We start from the raw sequence: 17415 nt of genomic DNA on the forward strand, positions 1-17415 counted from the left end.
GATGGGCTGTAATTTGATGCCATCATCATGTGCAGGGACATTAAATATCCCCACTATGGGCATACTGCATGCAAAGCAGGACTCAAGCAAAAATGCTAGGAATTGAAATGGCCAAGTATAAAACATTTCAGTCTCCAAATTTCAATGAAGAGATAAAAACACTGTCAACAGAAGAAACCCACAAAGCTGTTAATACTACATTAAAAAAAAAATTCAAAAATATGTCTTCACTGCCATGAAAGTATCTTCGTTACTGTGACTGCCTGAAGTTGCTTTATTGTATGTACTTATCATGTCTCTCCAGGATTTGGGGGAACCTTTGATAATGGGAGCCCCTAAAACTCACCATTGTCTCCTCGTGGGATCAAATGCTTTGTCCATGAGGGAACCAGGATAAATTCTAAGGACGCCATTGGGTGTTGCTATGTAACGGCGGACAATGTACGTGTTCAGGCTACTCATTTCCATTTGTGTCATCCATTCATCTGTGACGTGGCTGGTGGCCATTACTTCATTCCTGACAGAGAACTGGGAAACAAAGGAAGACATAGCAGGGATCCTTTAAGACTCACATGAAAAGAGAGTGGGCTGTTGGCAGCGCTTCCCAAAGCTCCCTTGCAGAGAAGCCAAGCCCAATTACTTCTTAAAAATCTTTCCACAGGAGATGGATATAGCCAAACTTGGTGAAAACAAAAGCTTACTGAAACATAGCCAGTGGATGTGTGATTTACTCAATTGTTCATCCTAGCGAGGCTTTCTACATTTAAGAGGAAAGATCCTATAGTGAAGCATTACACACACAGATACACAGGCACACACGTGCGCGCGCGTGCACACACACACACACACACACACGCACGCACCCCAGCTAAATCTCTTTTCCTTAAACTTCATCATCATGTTTATCTCAACAGACCACAGGGGCACTTTACTTCTTTCCCCTGGGAAAAACAGGGCTGGGAAAGTTCCACTGATCTCTAAATCACACCCCCCCTACCTAGAAAACCCCTAGTGCATCTAAGGCCTGAAAGAGATTCTTCATCTGGCCCAAAGGGCTTCTTAATCCGTCAGAAGGGTCATCGCCAACCAGCCTCCTGGGGGCCACACACTGCCTTTCTGGCTCTCCAGCTGAGAAGCACAGACCCAGAGCTGGGCTTCCTACTTCAAAGGTTCCCTGCCAGGCCCCCTCCCAGGTCTGTACCCCAGAAGCAGGGCCCCGAGCCAGCACTCACTTTGAGCCCCGGGTTAGCAATGAGGCGGGTGTTGTCACTGAGATAGGCCGTGTAGTGCTCCACCATGCGCTTTGTCTCTGGCTGGCTGAGGTGTTCATAGGGGGAGGAAAAGCTACCAGCAGACAGCATGACAGTTGGACTTTCTGAAAGACAAGCAAACAAAGCAGGCCTGAGAACGCTGAGACCTCATGTCAGGCCCAAACAAAAGCATCACGGAGGCTCTGCCAATCTGTTAGCCATGGTGGCTTAAAGTCTTCCGTGAGGAAAGTGAAGAACTCAACACTAGAAGGAGCGAAGAAGGAAACAGCCCTCATTCTCTCCCTTCAGGGAGTTTGCAGTCGTGAGTGAACCACAAGAGACACGTGTACAAATAAATACAAGTGCCTAAAATGGCAAATGCTCAAAATATCTTAGATCTACGTATGACATCCTACACTTCTTAGGATTAAGGAGGCAGCATAGGACATGGAGCCACACTGGACTGGGTTGAATCTGGGCTCCACCATTTCCTGGCCATGTGATGTTGGGTAAAGTTGTAATATATGTGATGCTTTTGTCATCTGCGGAGTTGGAAATTATGGCACCAAACTTACAGTTATGGTGAGAAGTACATCAGTTAGTTTATGCAAAGCAAATGAGTCAATAAGTGTAAAGCATGTAGGATGGTGTTGGCACATGACAAATGCCTTCTGAGTGTTAACTACTATTATTCATATTGGTACTGATATTTCAAAAGACGGAAAAATGGAAGAGTGGACTCAATGCAAAAATTAAAAAAAAAAAACTATTCTTACAGACAGGGAGAGCCAAATTTGGCATAAACAAAAATTTTGCTGGTCCTATCTAAGAGGAAAGCCCAGTTCTCTATTTAAGACAGAAATCCTCACAATGAATTACATTATGAAACAAAAACACTACATCTCTGTCTGTGAAATTTCCCACTGTTCAATTTTATAGTTTTAGAAACTTTCGGAAAGCACTGTCCACAGTCCTGTGTCTCATCTCATTTAAATCTGTCGGTCATTTTTCATTCCTTTTGTTAGTTCTCACTCACAGTGCCTTATTTCCTTGTGGCCTGGCTATCTATGACTGTGCAGGACACTGTAGTTCAAAACAAATTTGTAGAATGAGTTGAGTCCTAACAGGATGGGGGAAGTCCTTCCTCTAGAAAGGACTGTTATTTGCTTCTGCCAGGCACCAGACCCCAGGATGAGGAATGGTGGTAAGGCGGAGACAGCTCTCAACAAGACAATGGGATACTGGCCCAAGCGCTGCACCGTGGGACTTCCATACTCAACTAGCCCACGACAGTTACTGTGTGAGGTTCCTTAGACCACTCAGGTGACAGGAATCCCAAGTCAAGGGCTTCTTCAGTTTCAATTCATACTCACTCTGGAGATGTAGTTCCTCAGGACCTCTGCTAAAACATGTATATGTGGTGGGTGAGAGGGAGGGTTTTCATGTGTTAGCCTCCACATTTGGGGGGCCTTGGATTTGATTTCTGCCTCTCCCCCTAGCCCTAAGAAGCTACTCCCTAAAGCACAGTTTAATCTCCCAGTTGTTTCTTCTGGATTGGTAAATAGATGCATTGCAAACGTGGCTTTAAATATTGGCTTTCTTCTCTGGTTTCTTATATTCTCCTAGACTTCGGTCTAGTTCCTAGCTATCATGTTAGTTCTTTGAAACTTTTCAGAAAGTTTTTTTACTCTCAAGTTTCCATCCATCTTTAATTGTCCTCAGTAGGATAGATCAGAATTACGTAGTCTGTCATTATCAGAAGAAAGTGCTTCCAGTGATGCTATGTCTGATTTAATTCTCATGATACCACATGGGACAGCCAGGGAGATTAGTATTATAGTCCTATCAAGGAGAAGAAAACCAGAAGCTTCAAAAGGTTCGGTTGCCTAGCAGCGTGCTATGGATTCATGTGCATATGCTCATGGGGCCTTCTGGGCACAGATGCACTAGAGAGAGAGGACTGTCCCTCTCAGAGAGCTTAGGTACCAGTTGGAGACTAGAAATTTTTTTAAAAGAGGAAAACAACAAAATAAGAACGATACAGTAATATAGTAAATGTCAAAAGGCAAAATCCATAGTACTTCGGGGACAAAGGAGTAGGGCCAGAGGTTAAGGGGAGAGACACTTTGGGAGTGGGCCTTTCTTGTAGTGACAGAGACTGGGCATTTGAGCAAAGGCTGCTGCAGTGACTTGGGTCGAGGGAGAGAAAAAACCAAGACACAGGACCCAAAGCTTTGTGTCTAGGAGGTAGACACGTAAAGCTACACACATACATGTATACTTAACCGCACTGGATGATGTACACTTACAAAAATTCCTCTTTGGGTACCAAGACAGACAATGTCCCTCCTTCAGCCCTCCTGATAGGGCTCTGACATAGATTTAACACCTTACCTCAAAATCCCCATCACTGATGAAATTAGACAGAAACCACTTTTTTGCCATTGTCTCCTTTTTTTTCATTCCTTTTCCATTATAGTTGGAGTATCCTGCTTCATTTTCATTACCAACTAAACTGTCCTTGGTGACCCCTGCACTTTGTCCTGAGGAGGTTCTACCGCCAAGGTGAAGTTGGGTGGTATAGTGGAAAGACTGCCCAGTGAAAGTCAAACCCTGGCCTATGGTCTGTGTGATCTAGAATTAATCCATTAGTCCTGCGTCAAGTCTTTGAGTTGATAAACTCTACATTTTGTGAGCATCTCTGAGACAGTACTGCCCATCTAGAATATGATGCAATCCTCAAGTGTAATATAAAATTTTCCAGGAGCCACATTCAGTAAAAAGAGGTTAAACTAATTTTCCTAGTGTATTTTATGAAACCCAATATAGCAAAAACATCACTTTACATAAAAATTAAGTGTTTTACATTTAAAGTAAATCTCAGCTTGGACTAGCCACATTTCAAGTGCTCAACAGCCACGTGGCTAGTGGCTACCATTATTGAGCAGTGTAGCTGAAGGGACTGTGCAAAGGAAATTAAAAAAAAAAAAAAATCTAAGCTTGAGCTTTTTTCTCATCCAGCAATATTACTGCACTTCCCAGTCTCAAATTGCCAAACAGTGACCTCATTTTTATCAGTAGTTGTATTGAGCTTGTTCCCACAGCATTTAAGAGAATCATGCCCATGTTGGCTATTCGGTGAGCATTTCTTAAAAATATGAGTTAAAGGGCATACATGTTCTTTTGTATAAAAGCAAACGACAAAAACCTCAAAACCTAAGTGAAAACAAACGTAAAAGCCAACCTTTTTTGACCGACCTCTCTGGCCTTCCTCAAGTTGTCTACACTGTTGGAACATGCCGTAGAAGAGATGACTCACTTTGGCCTGCTCTCCTGATCTCATAACGAGGCAGAAACTCTCCAGGATGGAATTTAAAAGATGGAAGCCGAACACAAGGGCTCTCCTGTGGAATCTAGACACTGGGGACTTCCATCCTTGATCCTCCACCCGCCGCCTGTGCCCCTTTCTACTCAGTTTGCCCGTTGTCTAATGAGTCTTAGTGTTTTTGAACCCAAAGAATTTTCAACAGTGAAAAAGAGAATGCCTGTTTTATAGTACTATGAGTACCACACAAACGCCCAGTATGTGCCTGGCACATGGTGGCACGCAATAAAAGAGGTGGCACCTCGGCATGGGAGGAGTGTGAGTCACATTTCAGCCTTGCTACTATCCTCATCTATAATAGGTCAACTCAAATGGTGAAAGCAAACTATATGGCACCTACATAGGTAAATTCCCTTTTCCTTTCTTGCAGTTACTTGCCTATTTCCTAAGCTCTTTTTGAAGACAGGGACCTGGGGTAGACACAGATATGCTACATAGGAATGCTACTACCCTTGGACCCCCTTTACTATTTCTCCATCTCTTAGCCTCTAGCCCTGTAGCCCCTTATCTCTGGATCTCTGAGCTTGCTTCTACTGGGCCATACTGGTGACTCTCTGATGGACTGTGTTCGGGCTACTAAAACCTCTTTGCCTAGCAGTAGCAGAAGGCTGAAAGATACAAAGGAATAGGAAAGTCCGGCTCCCTCTCCTGAGTCTGGGCAACCTCCTCAGGGTTACTTACACTCCAGAGCCCCCCTACAGCATTAGGCTGAGGCTGGAACTTCACCTAAAATCCGACTCTTGCTTGCTTTCTCCTCCTTTGCTATCCTGTTTCCCTCCCTTCTTCCCTCGTTTCTTCCTGGAGCCCATCCTGAATAAATCAACACACAAATCCTCGTCTCGTTATCTGCCGGAGAACCGGATCCAAGGCAAGGCCTCCAGTCATTTTCACATCTGTAGACCCCAGCTGGCATTTCTGCCATTTGGTATCTGGGTTTTTGTGGTCTGGTTTGGTTTTTTAATTCAAACCGATACTTATAGTGAGTTGCTATGAGTCAGCCCACAAAGGAAGCTGAAAAGAACGAGGGCTTTACCTAGAGTAGCCAACTGTTTGAAGTGAAGGCAAGCACTAGGCTGGCCCAGGAGGTCCAGCCGGTGGTAGAGCAGCTTGCTGCTGGGGACAGTGTTGAGGTTCTTCAGTTGCTTGACAGGTATTTCCGGTTGTATCACCACAATACAAAGAATAAAGGAAGTGTCCTGTACCTGGAAAAGTCAATAAAAAATTTCTAACACAGCAAATAAAGGTTCCCAGGGATAGTGACTTTACCTACATTGTTTTCTGCTCTCTCTCTGTCCCTGTCCCACATAGAGAAATATTTGATGAGTGAATGAAAGCCATGAAGATGGGGTGACAGAAACTACCTCTGGCAAAGGTTACATTTTCTATTTTTTGTTTTCCTTTCTGATTAAGGGAAATTACTGTATGTAACAAAATCATGAAGCCAATAAAGGGATTAGAAAGGAATCCCTTTGGAGCAGCAACCCCACGCCTCTTTTGCTTCTTTAGGCTAACAAATCCAAGCTGGAACATGGCATAAGAATACAGGACTTCCTTCTGTTTGGGTTTGAAATGCATTTTAAGATACAGAGTTGGTTTTGCAATGAGTATTCTGAGAATTGACTGTTTTGAAAGCCAATTATGAATATACACATGCAGCTCATACAGAATCTGGTTTATTCCTGTATTCCCAACTAATGCTTTCTCTTTTCCTGGTTGGAGATGAACAGGATCTCAGACTCATGAAAAGTACAAATCCCATGGCTGCCTCACAAAGCCTGCTTGACTTGTCATTTCAGACCACAGTAGGCAAACATTCTATAGCTTAGCCTAATTTATTAAGCTCATACGTACAAATAGGAGTACTTCCAAGTTCACTTTGCTCTTAGAAATAGACGCTTAAAGTTATTGGCAAGAGTGTCCACCAAAGAATAAACAAAACAAAACAAAAAACCGCAATCTACTTAATTCTAGCTCCTTAACTTAAAAATACAAGATAGCCAAACTTCTGTAAGTTCATTATATAAGGAGACAGGCAGATTCTATTTAAAAGATGGCTGGTCAATAAAGGGAACGTGTCATAACCAGCTAAGTTAAAACTAAAGGACAGTGAGAACTAAAGCAGCCCAAAGGATTTACTTCATGATCAAGGAGAAATTTTTAAGTAGGCAGGTTAGAGTTAAGTGTAATTTAGGGTTTAGGAAGATGGTTGCAGGATCTTTTTCAACACAGGAGAAATTTGCATCTCTGTGGGATTGCTTTCAAGTACTGCTGCCAAGGATATTCAGTTAGATTAGCAAATTTAATTCTTTTCGCCCACCGCCCACCGCCTCCATTAGAAAATGATAGCATCCTGTAGTGCATTTACAATTTCCCATCTCACATAGTCATCCTTTGTTTCCTGCATTACATGTTCCAAGGAACCAAAAGACAGAAACTTGGCCAGAGGGACCAGAATGTAATTGTTAGAATAGGGTCTATCCTGTTAGGAGAAAAATTAAAATGTCCCCTAAGCGTCCAAAAGCAATACTTCAGAAATAGTTCCTCGCTGGAAAGGAAAACGGATTTTTTTTTTTTAAGATTTTATTTATTTATTTGATAAAGAGAGAGATAGCGAGAGCAGGAACACAAGCAAGGGGAGTGGGAGAGGGAGAAGCAGGCTTCCCACTGAGCAGGGAACCTGATGCGGGGCTCGATCCCAGGACCCTGGGATCATGACCTGAGTTGAAGGCAGATGCTTAACGACTGAGCCACCCAGGTGCCCCGGAAAATGGATTTACATTACCCGTCTTTTTTTTTATCATGTTCTTAGCTGAAAAAAATAGTCTTTGCATTAAGGAACCAAAATATATCTATAAGGGCTCTCCATGATTGGGGAGTGTTTTTTTTTTTTTTTTTTCCACTGATTGCCCATGGGATTCATGTTTTGAAGTGAGCCATGCCTGTGTCACACAGGAACACAGTAATACCTTCTGAAGTCAATCCTTTCTTCTGTCTCAGCATGCAGCCTCCTCAAATGCTCAAAGATGGACTTGGGCTGCACAGTGACAGAGTAGTAATCTCTTAACGCTGCTAACATAATCTCTCACATTCTATTTAAATTAATTCAGTGAAATAATCCATCAGTATCAGCTCTATCTACGGATGCTAAGCAGTTTAAATAATCATTCGCAACACAAGCTGAGTCTATTTGAATTACATTTAGTAGAAGAATCCATTTTATTCCTGAAGACAAGAGGAGTATCTGCTCCCCTGCCCCCGAAAGTAACAAAAAAGAACTTAAAATTATTTCTTCATATTGCTAGGTAACCAGGCAAGCCTCTTTAACTTCTATCTCATTATTTATTACCTCTTTAATTTTTCACTTAATAGTGATGTTCTTGACAACTTTGGAACTCTGAGAAAGCTAACGACATGATCATATCCATTGGCTACAGAGAATGGCCAGAATTCATCGATACCACTGAAGAAAATCTTAAGAAGATAATACTTCTTTCCAAAATGTTAACAGTGGGTTTATTCACTGTGCAAAAAAGGTCTTAAAAATGCTCATATCTCCTTCTTTCTCTTTATTTTCTTAAGGATTTTATTTTTAAGTAATCTCCACACATGGGACTCGAACTCACAACCCCGAGATCAAGATTGCATGCTCCACCAACTGAGCCAGCCAGATGCCCCATCCTTCTTTCTCTTTTAATGCCAACAAAATATTAAGGAAGATATTTTCTTGGGATGCAACTGAGTTGCTTTCAATCAGGACATACCAGAGGTAAACAACCTCCAATTTCAAATATAAAAAGTATTTTTCAATGAAGTATTCTGGTGTGTGGCTTACCCTTTCTGATCTGAAAATTAGGCAATTCATCCTTATGTTAAAATATATAAAAATAAGGGTAGATGGTGCAATCATTCTTTTTTTTTATTAACATTCTTAGTTTATTGATCCTTTCACGAAAAATCTGCACAACCACCACAGATAAAGCCACTGCAGCATCTTTACTCCTTCTGTTGTCCAATCTCCAGCTCACTTCTTGCCAGCACCAGCATTGGCTTTTGCAGTCCCCCTGACTTCCTTCATTCTGTTCTTGCATTCCTTTCACTGTTTTCTTGGTGTCTTTTTCTTCTCATACAGGCCATGTCTTGCAAGTCTGTGTTTGGGTTCATTTTTCTTTGCATAATCCAAGGAATCATAAATCATGTCAAAGCCGGTTGTCTTGCCACCACCAAAATGGGTTCTGAATCCAAACACAAATATGACATCTGGCGGGGTCTTGTACATTTTGGCTAGTTTTTCCCGAATTTCTGTCTTAGGTACTGTTGCCTTTCCAGGGTGAAGAACATCAATGACCATCTGTTTCCTCTGAAGTAGTCGGTTAGTCATGAACTTCCTGGTCCGGAGAGTTACTGTGTCGTTCATGATGGCGGCGAGGCTTCAAGCAGCCGGGGAGGAAAACCGATGGTGCAATCATTCTTAAAAAAAAAATCCTGAAAATGAGCTGAGTTTCAAAATAGACTTTGACCATTCTCAAATCTGCCTTACCAAACAATAAAATATCAGTAGAATTAGGCTTGTAAATTGTGAATTTCTCAAAAGATTTCATTTATTATTTTGTTTGCTTTTGTTTCCCTTGTAGAAATCAATGTTGCCATAATGATGCTTTAAGAATGGAACCAGAAGAAGAAAAAAAAGAATGGAACAAGAAGGACGGAGGAGAGTCCTATCTAAAGGCATGTTGGCTACTTCCAAGTTCCTGTCAGCCCAATTCCTATCATTCCAGACACAGACACTGGATCGAGTTGTCTGTCTGCATCCACCACTGGACTGGATGCTCTCTGACGGCAGAGAAAGTATCCTTCCTCTTTATCCTTCTTAGCTCACTGGAAATGTTCAGTAAGTCATCCTTAAAGGGATGAGTATGTAGATCCATTTGGAGTCCGTGGGTTAAACACGAGATATGGCCAAGTAAGGGAATCTCTAATATGACTGCATTTTAAGTTGCGTGACTAAAAGTTGATGACAAAAAAAATCAAAGTCCACTCTGCTTTTCGTCAATTACAGTATGAAGGGCCCCATAACAGCATTTCTTTTCGGCTGGGAAGAGGGAGTAAAGGGCAGCAACATGAATAACATGGGCAGTGTGTACTCAAACCTCTGACTCCTTGGTCAGAGGCTATGTGAATTAAGCTCGTCAAAGGACACTGAAGGGAGTGGGGGCCACAGGCGGTCACTTAACTGTCCATCTGCTGGTGGTGAATATGAATAATCCAGCTTTGCTTTGGAGAATGTCAGTAGAGGGTATTTATGCTTTTGTATTTCCTTTTCAACCCCTAACTTTCACAATCTGAGTTTAAAATGATAAACAAAACAAAACACCTCACTGGATATAATCTAAAGGTATATTGATAGGAGGACGGTTCAAACAAGTTTGGTCCATCAACACGGTGCAACACTACACAGCCATTCAACATGCATGCACATGCCTAGCTAGAGATACCTGTGTATGAATAAAGAATGTTCTGGAAACTGATAAAAGTGGCGGCTTCTGGGGAATGGCAGGTCAAGGGTAGGAGAGAGGGAAGGGCAAAGTTTACTTTTTCCTTTGTATCCTTTTATACAGTTTAACTTATTCCACATGAACAATGATTGGTTTTACAAACAAAAAAGGAAAAAAATTATAGGACATCTGTGGAATCTCTTCTTTTTCCCATTGCTTTAAAATTAATTAGCAACATTATCAGACCTAAGTTCCCGGGAATTCCCGCATAAATGGCAGTGCGCTCTCCGGCTCCTCAGGCAAAGCGTCCTGCAACTCACCATCTTCCAGGCATAGCTCACATTATAGGCCTCCTTTCCGGTGGCTCTCAGCTTGTTTATATGCCAAGACAGCGATGAATTCACAGGGACTGCGATGATCTGGCTGCCCAGAGGGAGGCTGCGTTGGCAACAGAATGAAATACTTCAGGCAAAAGATAAAATTAAGCACTTAATTAAAGGCAGGGAAGAAGCTGTGAGTCAATGACCACCTCCTGATTTTGAAAAGCAATGAAGCTCATCACTTTTGAAAGAGGTAATGTGAAATTTTCAATTTCGTAAAAGCATGATGTCAGCTCAGCACTAAAATATTCCTTGCTCTCTACCCATGCTCCCCCCAAATTCTAATTCTTTCCAGAGACAAACTTGTCTCGAATCACTGTCATTAATTTACAACCAATGAGCACAAAGACCCATTCTCTATAGGTTACCATCTGCCAAAATAATGTATCATGGTTAGAAAAAATCCAATCTGTTTTTTATTTCAAAAGAAAACGTTGTATATGATTGTGCTGTCAACTTGGAATGGACACTATTCTGCCAAGCTATTTTTTTGGCATGCTGGAAAGCTGGTCCTCAAGTTAACCTTTTATTTTGCCAACATTTTTCAAATTAGTACAACTGGAGTTTTTCTTAAATGGGGTAACATATATCCGCGATTTTACAATTAATGGAAACGTGAACATAGAATCTGATTTACAAAACATTTTCCCTAAGTAATAGTTTTAAGAGAACTTACCTGTTGTTATACAAAGTAAATAAAATTTTAGCTACTATTCTTACGAAAAATTTACTGAGTATACTTTTAATAACATTAATTTATATACTTGTTTTATACCCTAAACACTCATATTTGACCTCAAGAGGCCCATTTTTTCAGAAAAAAAAAAAACAAAAAAAACAAAAAACAATCCAAATATTACAACTTCCACCTTTTCCTTACCTTAGGATATTTTGCCGAACCAACTCAAATTTGGGGATATTTTCATAATGAATGATGTCAGTATGAAGTGGGGGTTCTGATAGTAAATATGGCCTGGTAAGAGATGGGTGCATAAGTGTATACCCTGAAATAAGGAAACAAAAATACATGCTATGGGAAACATGCTGTAGGAAGTACGGATTCTAATATAAGTGCCTATCATACATTTGAAATGTGGGATACTCTGGGATGACTGCCCAATACGCAACATCTCAGTACGTACGTAGCTCACCAGTCCAAGAAAAACTGAATTTGTTTTATGCGTATAGAAAGTATAGAAAGATGCCTTAAATTATGGAACAACTGTCTAATCAAGAATATCTTGGAGGTCCTGGTCATTGGGGCTTTTTCTATAAAAATGTTCTAATCTTATTACATAAACCTTAATGCCAGTGAATTTGAAGATAATACTATAGAAAAATAAAATCCAAAGGATCACTTTCTATATGTCATTCAATCCTCAAGTCTAATTTCTTGATGTTTAAGTAACTGTTACCTACTCCTTAGCACAACATAGAAACAAATGAGGTTGTGTTTGTTTGTTTGTTTTTTTAAGAGAGAGAGAATTGTAAGCATGCTCCATGCCAGCATGGAGCTCAGTCTCATGACCCTGAGATCATGACTTGAGCCAAAATCAAGAATCAGATGCTTAACCGACTGAGCCACCCAGGTGCCCCTAGAAACAAATGCATCATTTTTAGATTCATTTATGGTTTCCACTACAAATGAGCAGTTCTAGTCTCACTGTTTTTCTATAAATAATGTAATTTTCTTACTTTGTTAGTATCAGAATATCTACAGATTATTTTCTTCAGGTTACAAAAAAGTCATTCTTTCCCATGATTAATTTTTAGCAGATTACCTTTGTCATCAATGAGAAAAGTATAGGAAGCCAAAGAATCTTGGTAATACGTCACGTCTTCAAGGATGTAAGCCAAGTTCACATCCACACCTACAATTCCCAGAAGTAGGTTTCCAAAATAACAGGGTTTACTTACAGTCATTATCAAACCTATGGGTTAAAAACAAAACAATCCAAAGGATAGCAGAGAAGGCACTGAACAAAGACAGGAGCTATGCTGTAGTGAATCACGGAGGCTATGCTCTGCCATCTAAATTCTGCTTGGAAGAGGTGACCTGTGTGATCTAGGAGCCAACCACTGCCTCTGCAGACAGCGTAAGTGAACAAGACTGTGGGGCATGGAGAGTCTTTTGTGGGGTTCAGATGCCACAGTTAATTTTGGAGGCAATTTATACATTTTCCACCATTTCTTCACCTAAACGGCAGGACAGTCCCAATCAGAGCAAAACACAGCAGCATTTACTACCTGATTCTGTTTTCTCAACTGGGGAAGATTCAACGGAATGTGAAAGACCACTGGACAAGGACTCTGAGAATCTGGGTTCTAGCCTAGCTGTGCCCCTTTATGTATTGTACATAAGACATGGATATAACTTCTCCGAGCCACGGTTTCCACGTCTGTTTAAAGAACACAGTGGTAACTGCTTTACTGATTTTTAGGGGTAAACAAAAAGAGATTATGTCATTAATATAGCCTATCAAAAGACAAAAAGATGAAGCGAAAAAACCTGGAGAGGTACAGAATCTAGTAAGATCTGACCAATTACAACTCCAAGCAGCTCAGGGAGACACGAAGTTTCCAAAGGAATCTATTTCTAGTCACTGGGTTCTGAGGTCCTCGACTTTTACCTAAAGGGCTAGCCAGTAGATACTTTAGGCTTTTGGACCAGTTTCTCTTGCATATACTTAAAAAAAAAAAAAAAAGCTTTAAAAATATAAACGGCATTCTCAGCTCACAGGCCATACAAAAACAATGGGATAATCAGGAGAGGGAAGAGCAAAGGCAAAGAAAATGTACAAGAGGAGAGAGGGTGAGTAGTGGGGTGAGTGCGTGGACAGTCAGGACAGCGGAGCTCTCCTCCTGGCTCTCCTACTGAGTTAAATGGCACCACCTCTCTGAACTGGGTCTCTTCATGTGTCAGAGACAGAACGACCTCTAGCACCCGGAGCAGTGCCACAATCCTATGGTTCTCAATAAAACTCGAAACAAGAAGATGGATGGTTTCTCTCCATCTTACACTAGTATTTTCCTGTGCTTAATGGCAGGTTCACACCTTGGCAGCGTATCAGAAAGCCATTCTTCTATCAACACCCAAGAAAGGGATTTGGATACTTGAAGCCTCCTGCAAAAAATGGACTTCCACACAGAGAAACCCATGGTGGTCCACTCAAAGTATTATTGAACTTGCTGTGGTCGCAAAGGCCAATGAAATGTATCACTTGGTAGGAGGAAGTGCATACAACACTGAAAAACTTTGTGAGAAGTTACGCCCAGTTTTAAGGTAAGTTCCGGGGGATGTAATATACAGCCTGGTGACTACAGTTAACAATACTGTATCGTGTCACGATATATACATATATCAAATCATTATGTCGTACACCTAAAAGGAATGCATTGTTTTATGTCAATTATAAATCAGTAAACCAGGAAACAAGAAAAGTTGTGTGCTGTCTGTTATAATTTCAAAGGCATTCTTTAGGCAGTCAACAGAAGGTTTTAAAAATGTATTTTAAGGAGGTTTTTGCCCAGGTATCCCTGGACAAATGGGTTATAAATGATGGGAGTAGCGCTTGAGGGCTAGGACAGAGACAGAGGTCATAACCTGCATGCCATGCTCCCCTGGGCTTGTGTCTAAGATTAAAGCCGTTTTCATAGAGCAGTGAAGTACAACAGAAATACTCTGAGACCATATGCTCAGTTCAGATTTCTTTGGCTATGTTGCGAACAAGCCTGAAAACAGAAACACAATCTTACTTTCCAATTATCACCTCGGGAGAGAAGACTCTTCATTCCATTGTGGCAAATAAAGTACGCTAAGCTCTTGTTACCCTTAATGAAATCCCTAAATGCCCTCTCTACTTTAACCTAAAGTACACAGATTTACTTGTTAAAAGAAGTACGTCCAGTCACCAATATTTTAATCTGTGGGGGTTTTGAATGACAGCCGTGTGAAAACATGGGATTCTCTAGGCTCAGCATCCCCGTGCTGTGGAGTTAGAGGAGATGCCACCCACTCGTTCTGGGGACTGAAAATACAAACGTGAAAGGCCTGCTCTAGCAGAGGACTGGGACAGACCGGAAAAGCAGTCGCTGAAGTACACCGCAGAGGATTCAGAGAACAGGCCCTGAGGACTACACTTTGGAAAGCATCAGCCAACAAGGAACCGAAGATTTGTCCACAGTTTGACTGAGAGCCTTTGGGTAACTCTTGGGGTGGTAGAGGTGAATTTTATAAAAGGTCCGACTCTACCTGATGTCACTAAGGGTAACAGGATTTGACCGCATAAACCCCCGAGCTTGTATAGGACTCAGTTTCCACATCTGCCTTTGTTCCTTCGACACAGTATTAACATGATTCATTGATCTGTCTTTCTCTTATCAGACGTACATGCTTGTTGAGGGTGGGATGTGTGCCTTACCCATCATTGCCTGACACAAGGCTTGGCTGGCACTCAATACCGTGGGCTAGATGCATAAAAGGTCACTTGCATTTGCAGCTCCACATTTCCCTATGAAAGGAAATAACCTTATCTAAAAGTGGGAGTTTCTATACTCTCCACATGTGTGGGCTCTGCCAGAATTAGGAGGGATAAAAAACATTGACGTGTAGCAGAGGTTACCATATTTCTTCCTTATGGAAAAAACCCGTTTACCTACTTTCTAGAAAACATATTCTCTAGGCCTGTTACTTTTCATACATGAGTTTTGTTGGGATACCTGTATCTGTGAGAGTTCCTAGTTACTGGAACATAAAAATAGGATCTCATGTGGTGAGGGTATCTGTCTGGCTAGTAATCAGCTTCCTCGTCCCTCCTCTCTGTCAGAGAAGAAAGGGAAGCATGCTGGAGAAAGGATAAACAAGAATATGAGAAGGGAATGAAAAAGGTTGTCCTTTTACTGATCATATACGTTGGCCAGCCATTACTCTAGGTGCTTCCCATATATTAGCGCATGTTGTCTTCACAACTGCCCTGACAGAAATATTCTTCCCGTTTCATAGACCAGGAAAGTTAATCATGTGAAGGTTAAACACTTTACCCAACATCATATTATGAGTAACTTGTGACATCAGGATGATGAAGATGAGGAGAGTCGTAACAAAAAGTAAAGGTAATAAATCAACAAGAACAGTGATGACTGTTGAGAGGTATGCCAGGCACCAATAAGTCTAATCCTAATAACCTAAAAGATATATTATATGAAAGACATCATTACATTTTAAACAGGTGACCAAATGGGAATGAATAAATGAGATTAAATAAATGATCAAAGACCACAATTTAAGAGGTAGAGTGGGGCTTGAAAACCTCTTATTGCCAAACCTGTATTGTCTGACCACCCCATGTTGCTTTTCCTTTCAGGCTGAATCCTAATCATTTCTGAGATCTACCACCTGCCCTGCAAAGTCACTCTTTTGTTCCAACTCAACAACTTGTGGATATTAGGGAATCCTCAGTAAGCCCCTCCAATAAACAGACCCATCATGTTGACTGAGGCTAGGGCAATGCGATAAAAATCAGGCTGGGGATTTCTGCTCTAAGGTACAGTGCTACTGGACTGATGGCAGAGGGCTGCACCACCCTCTGACCACAGACAGGGATGACTGCTCCCCTTGCCTGTCCGGACCCTCTAATGCTCACGGATAAGTGTTGGACAACATTTAAAAGTTACTGTCTTGGTGGACTCGTGTCCATTTCTTTTCCCCTTTCTTTAGTAGGAAGTTTTCCCCAGACTCACCATCTCCCATCTCATCAGAGAAGGGAAGGCTAAAGACCGCTTCATCAATCATCCGGTTGGGAAGGTTGGTATAGAACCTGCCGACCGTGGTCTCCAGGTTACTCAGCTGGTTCAGCACCATCATGCTCCCCTTAATCACAGGCAAGGCTGTCCGGTCCAGCACGCCATACTTCCCTGAGTTCTGTTCAGCCAGATCTCTCAGAAAAGCCAGCTCTTTTAAACCAGTCACCCCATCTGAAATGGAAAGCCAAAGGTAGACAGTGTAAACCAAAACGGTGTATATCCCTGCAATAACCTTGCCATTTAGATTTAATAAGGGCACAGATAAAATCCTGCAATGCCAAAGGGGTCTTACAGAGTCAACCTGGACCCAGGACACAGTTACCATTTCTTGCTCAGGAACACAGCATGAGGCATAGTCTTTCCTCAAACAGGCAAGAGGGCAAAGGGATTCTTCAAAAGGCAATGATGAAAACCACATGAGTAAAAATAAAGGAGCCCCATTTGGCAACGATATGTTCTCCCCTAAGAGTTTAATTTTTCTGCATTTAAAATTTGAAAGCAAAAGTCGTGATTAACAAGTCTGCATTTAAATTAGATGAAGTTGTAAGAGTTTTAAAGGATAGAGGTTTATCATTTCATTTCTTACCTCTTTCCCTTATTAAACACTTGCCAAAGTCTCATGGAACTAAATGGAAGAATTATGTATTGCATTTAGTGATGCCCCCAAACCCCGTGTCTTTAAGCTCATTTTAATTACAAATGCTTTCATGCTTGATACTGTTAGGACAGTACTGGATTTGATTTATTTAATGTGTATTTTCTATGTTTAAGGGGTTTTAAAAACTTTGTAAAAGATTTAGGCATACTGGGATGTATTGTTCTACAACATCTGTAATCTATAGCATAAAAATAAATTTAATAAACCTTTTTAAAAATTTTGGTTTGCTATTGTTGGAACACAGTCAAAAGGATTAGTAACTGATCCCATATGGGTGCCATTGTAAACAAATTCAAATGATTTCAGTCACTACTGAGATTCTACCAATGAGTTTTAAATAGGCTTTGCCTCATGTTCTTTAACTATTTAGTCTTTAAAAAAACATAACAAAACAAAACTGAAGAGTTCATGGTTCACCTACCTTATGTGACTTTATCATTTCTAACTA

The 17415-nt window shown here is 41.1% G+C and overlaps 1 protein-coding gene across 4 annotated transcripts in view; it reads right to left on the minus strand.

Moving 5' to 3' along the window:
• The window catches only part of CACHD1 (cache domain containing 1), a 208569-nt gene that overhangs the window by 26390 nt on the left and 164764 nt on the right, over window positions 1–17415 (minus strand). For all 4 annotated transcript variants that reach the window (XR_012379441.1, XM_025871769.2, XM_073896600.1 and 1 more), the window contains 7 exons: window positions 16247–16480; window positions 12289–12438; window positions 11388–11511; window positions 10448–10565; window positions 5669–5837; window positions 1233–1375; window positions 347–528 (listed from right to left, as the gene is read on the minus strand). Coding sequence is in view for 3 of the 4 variants with exons in the window: in XM_025871769.2 (XP_025727554.1) it covers window positions 347–528; window positions 1233–1375; window positions 5669–5837; window positions 10448–10565; window positions 11388–11511; window positions 12289–12438; window positions 16247–16480 (1120 nt within the window). In the remaining variant the exon portion in view is untranslated. The remainder of the gene's footprint in view (window positions 1–346; window positions 529–1232; window positions 1376–5668; window positions 5838–10447; window positions 10566–11387; window positions 11512–12288; window positions 12439–16246; window positions 16481–17415) is intronic.

Source organism: Callorhinus ursinus, unplaced genomic scaffold, assembly GCF_003265705.2.
Source record: "Callorhinus ursinus isolate GAN/ISIS: 27379988/994484 unplaced genomic scaffold, GSC_fseal_2.0 scaffold9, whole genome shotgun sequence".
NCBI classification, from domain to species: domain Eukaryota; kingdom Metazoa; phylum Chordata; class Mammalia; order Carnivora; family Otariidae; genus Callorhinus; species Callorhinus ursinus.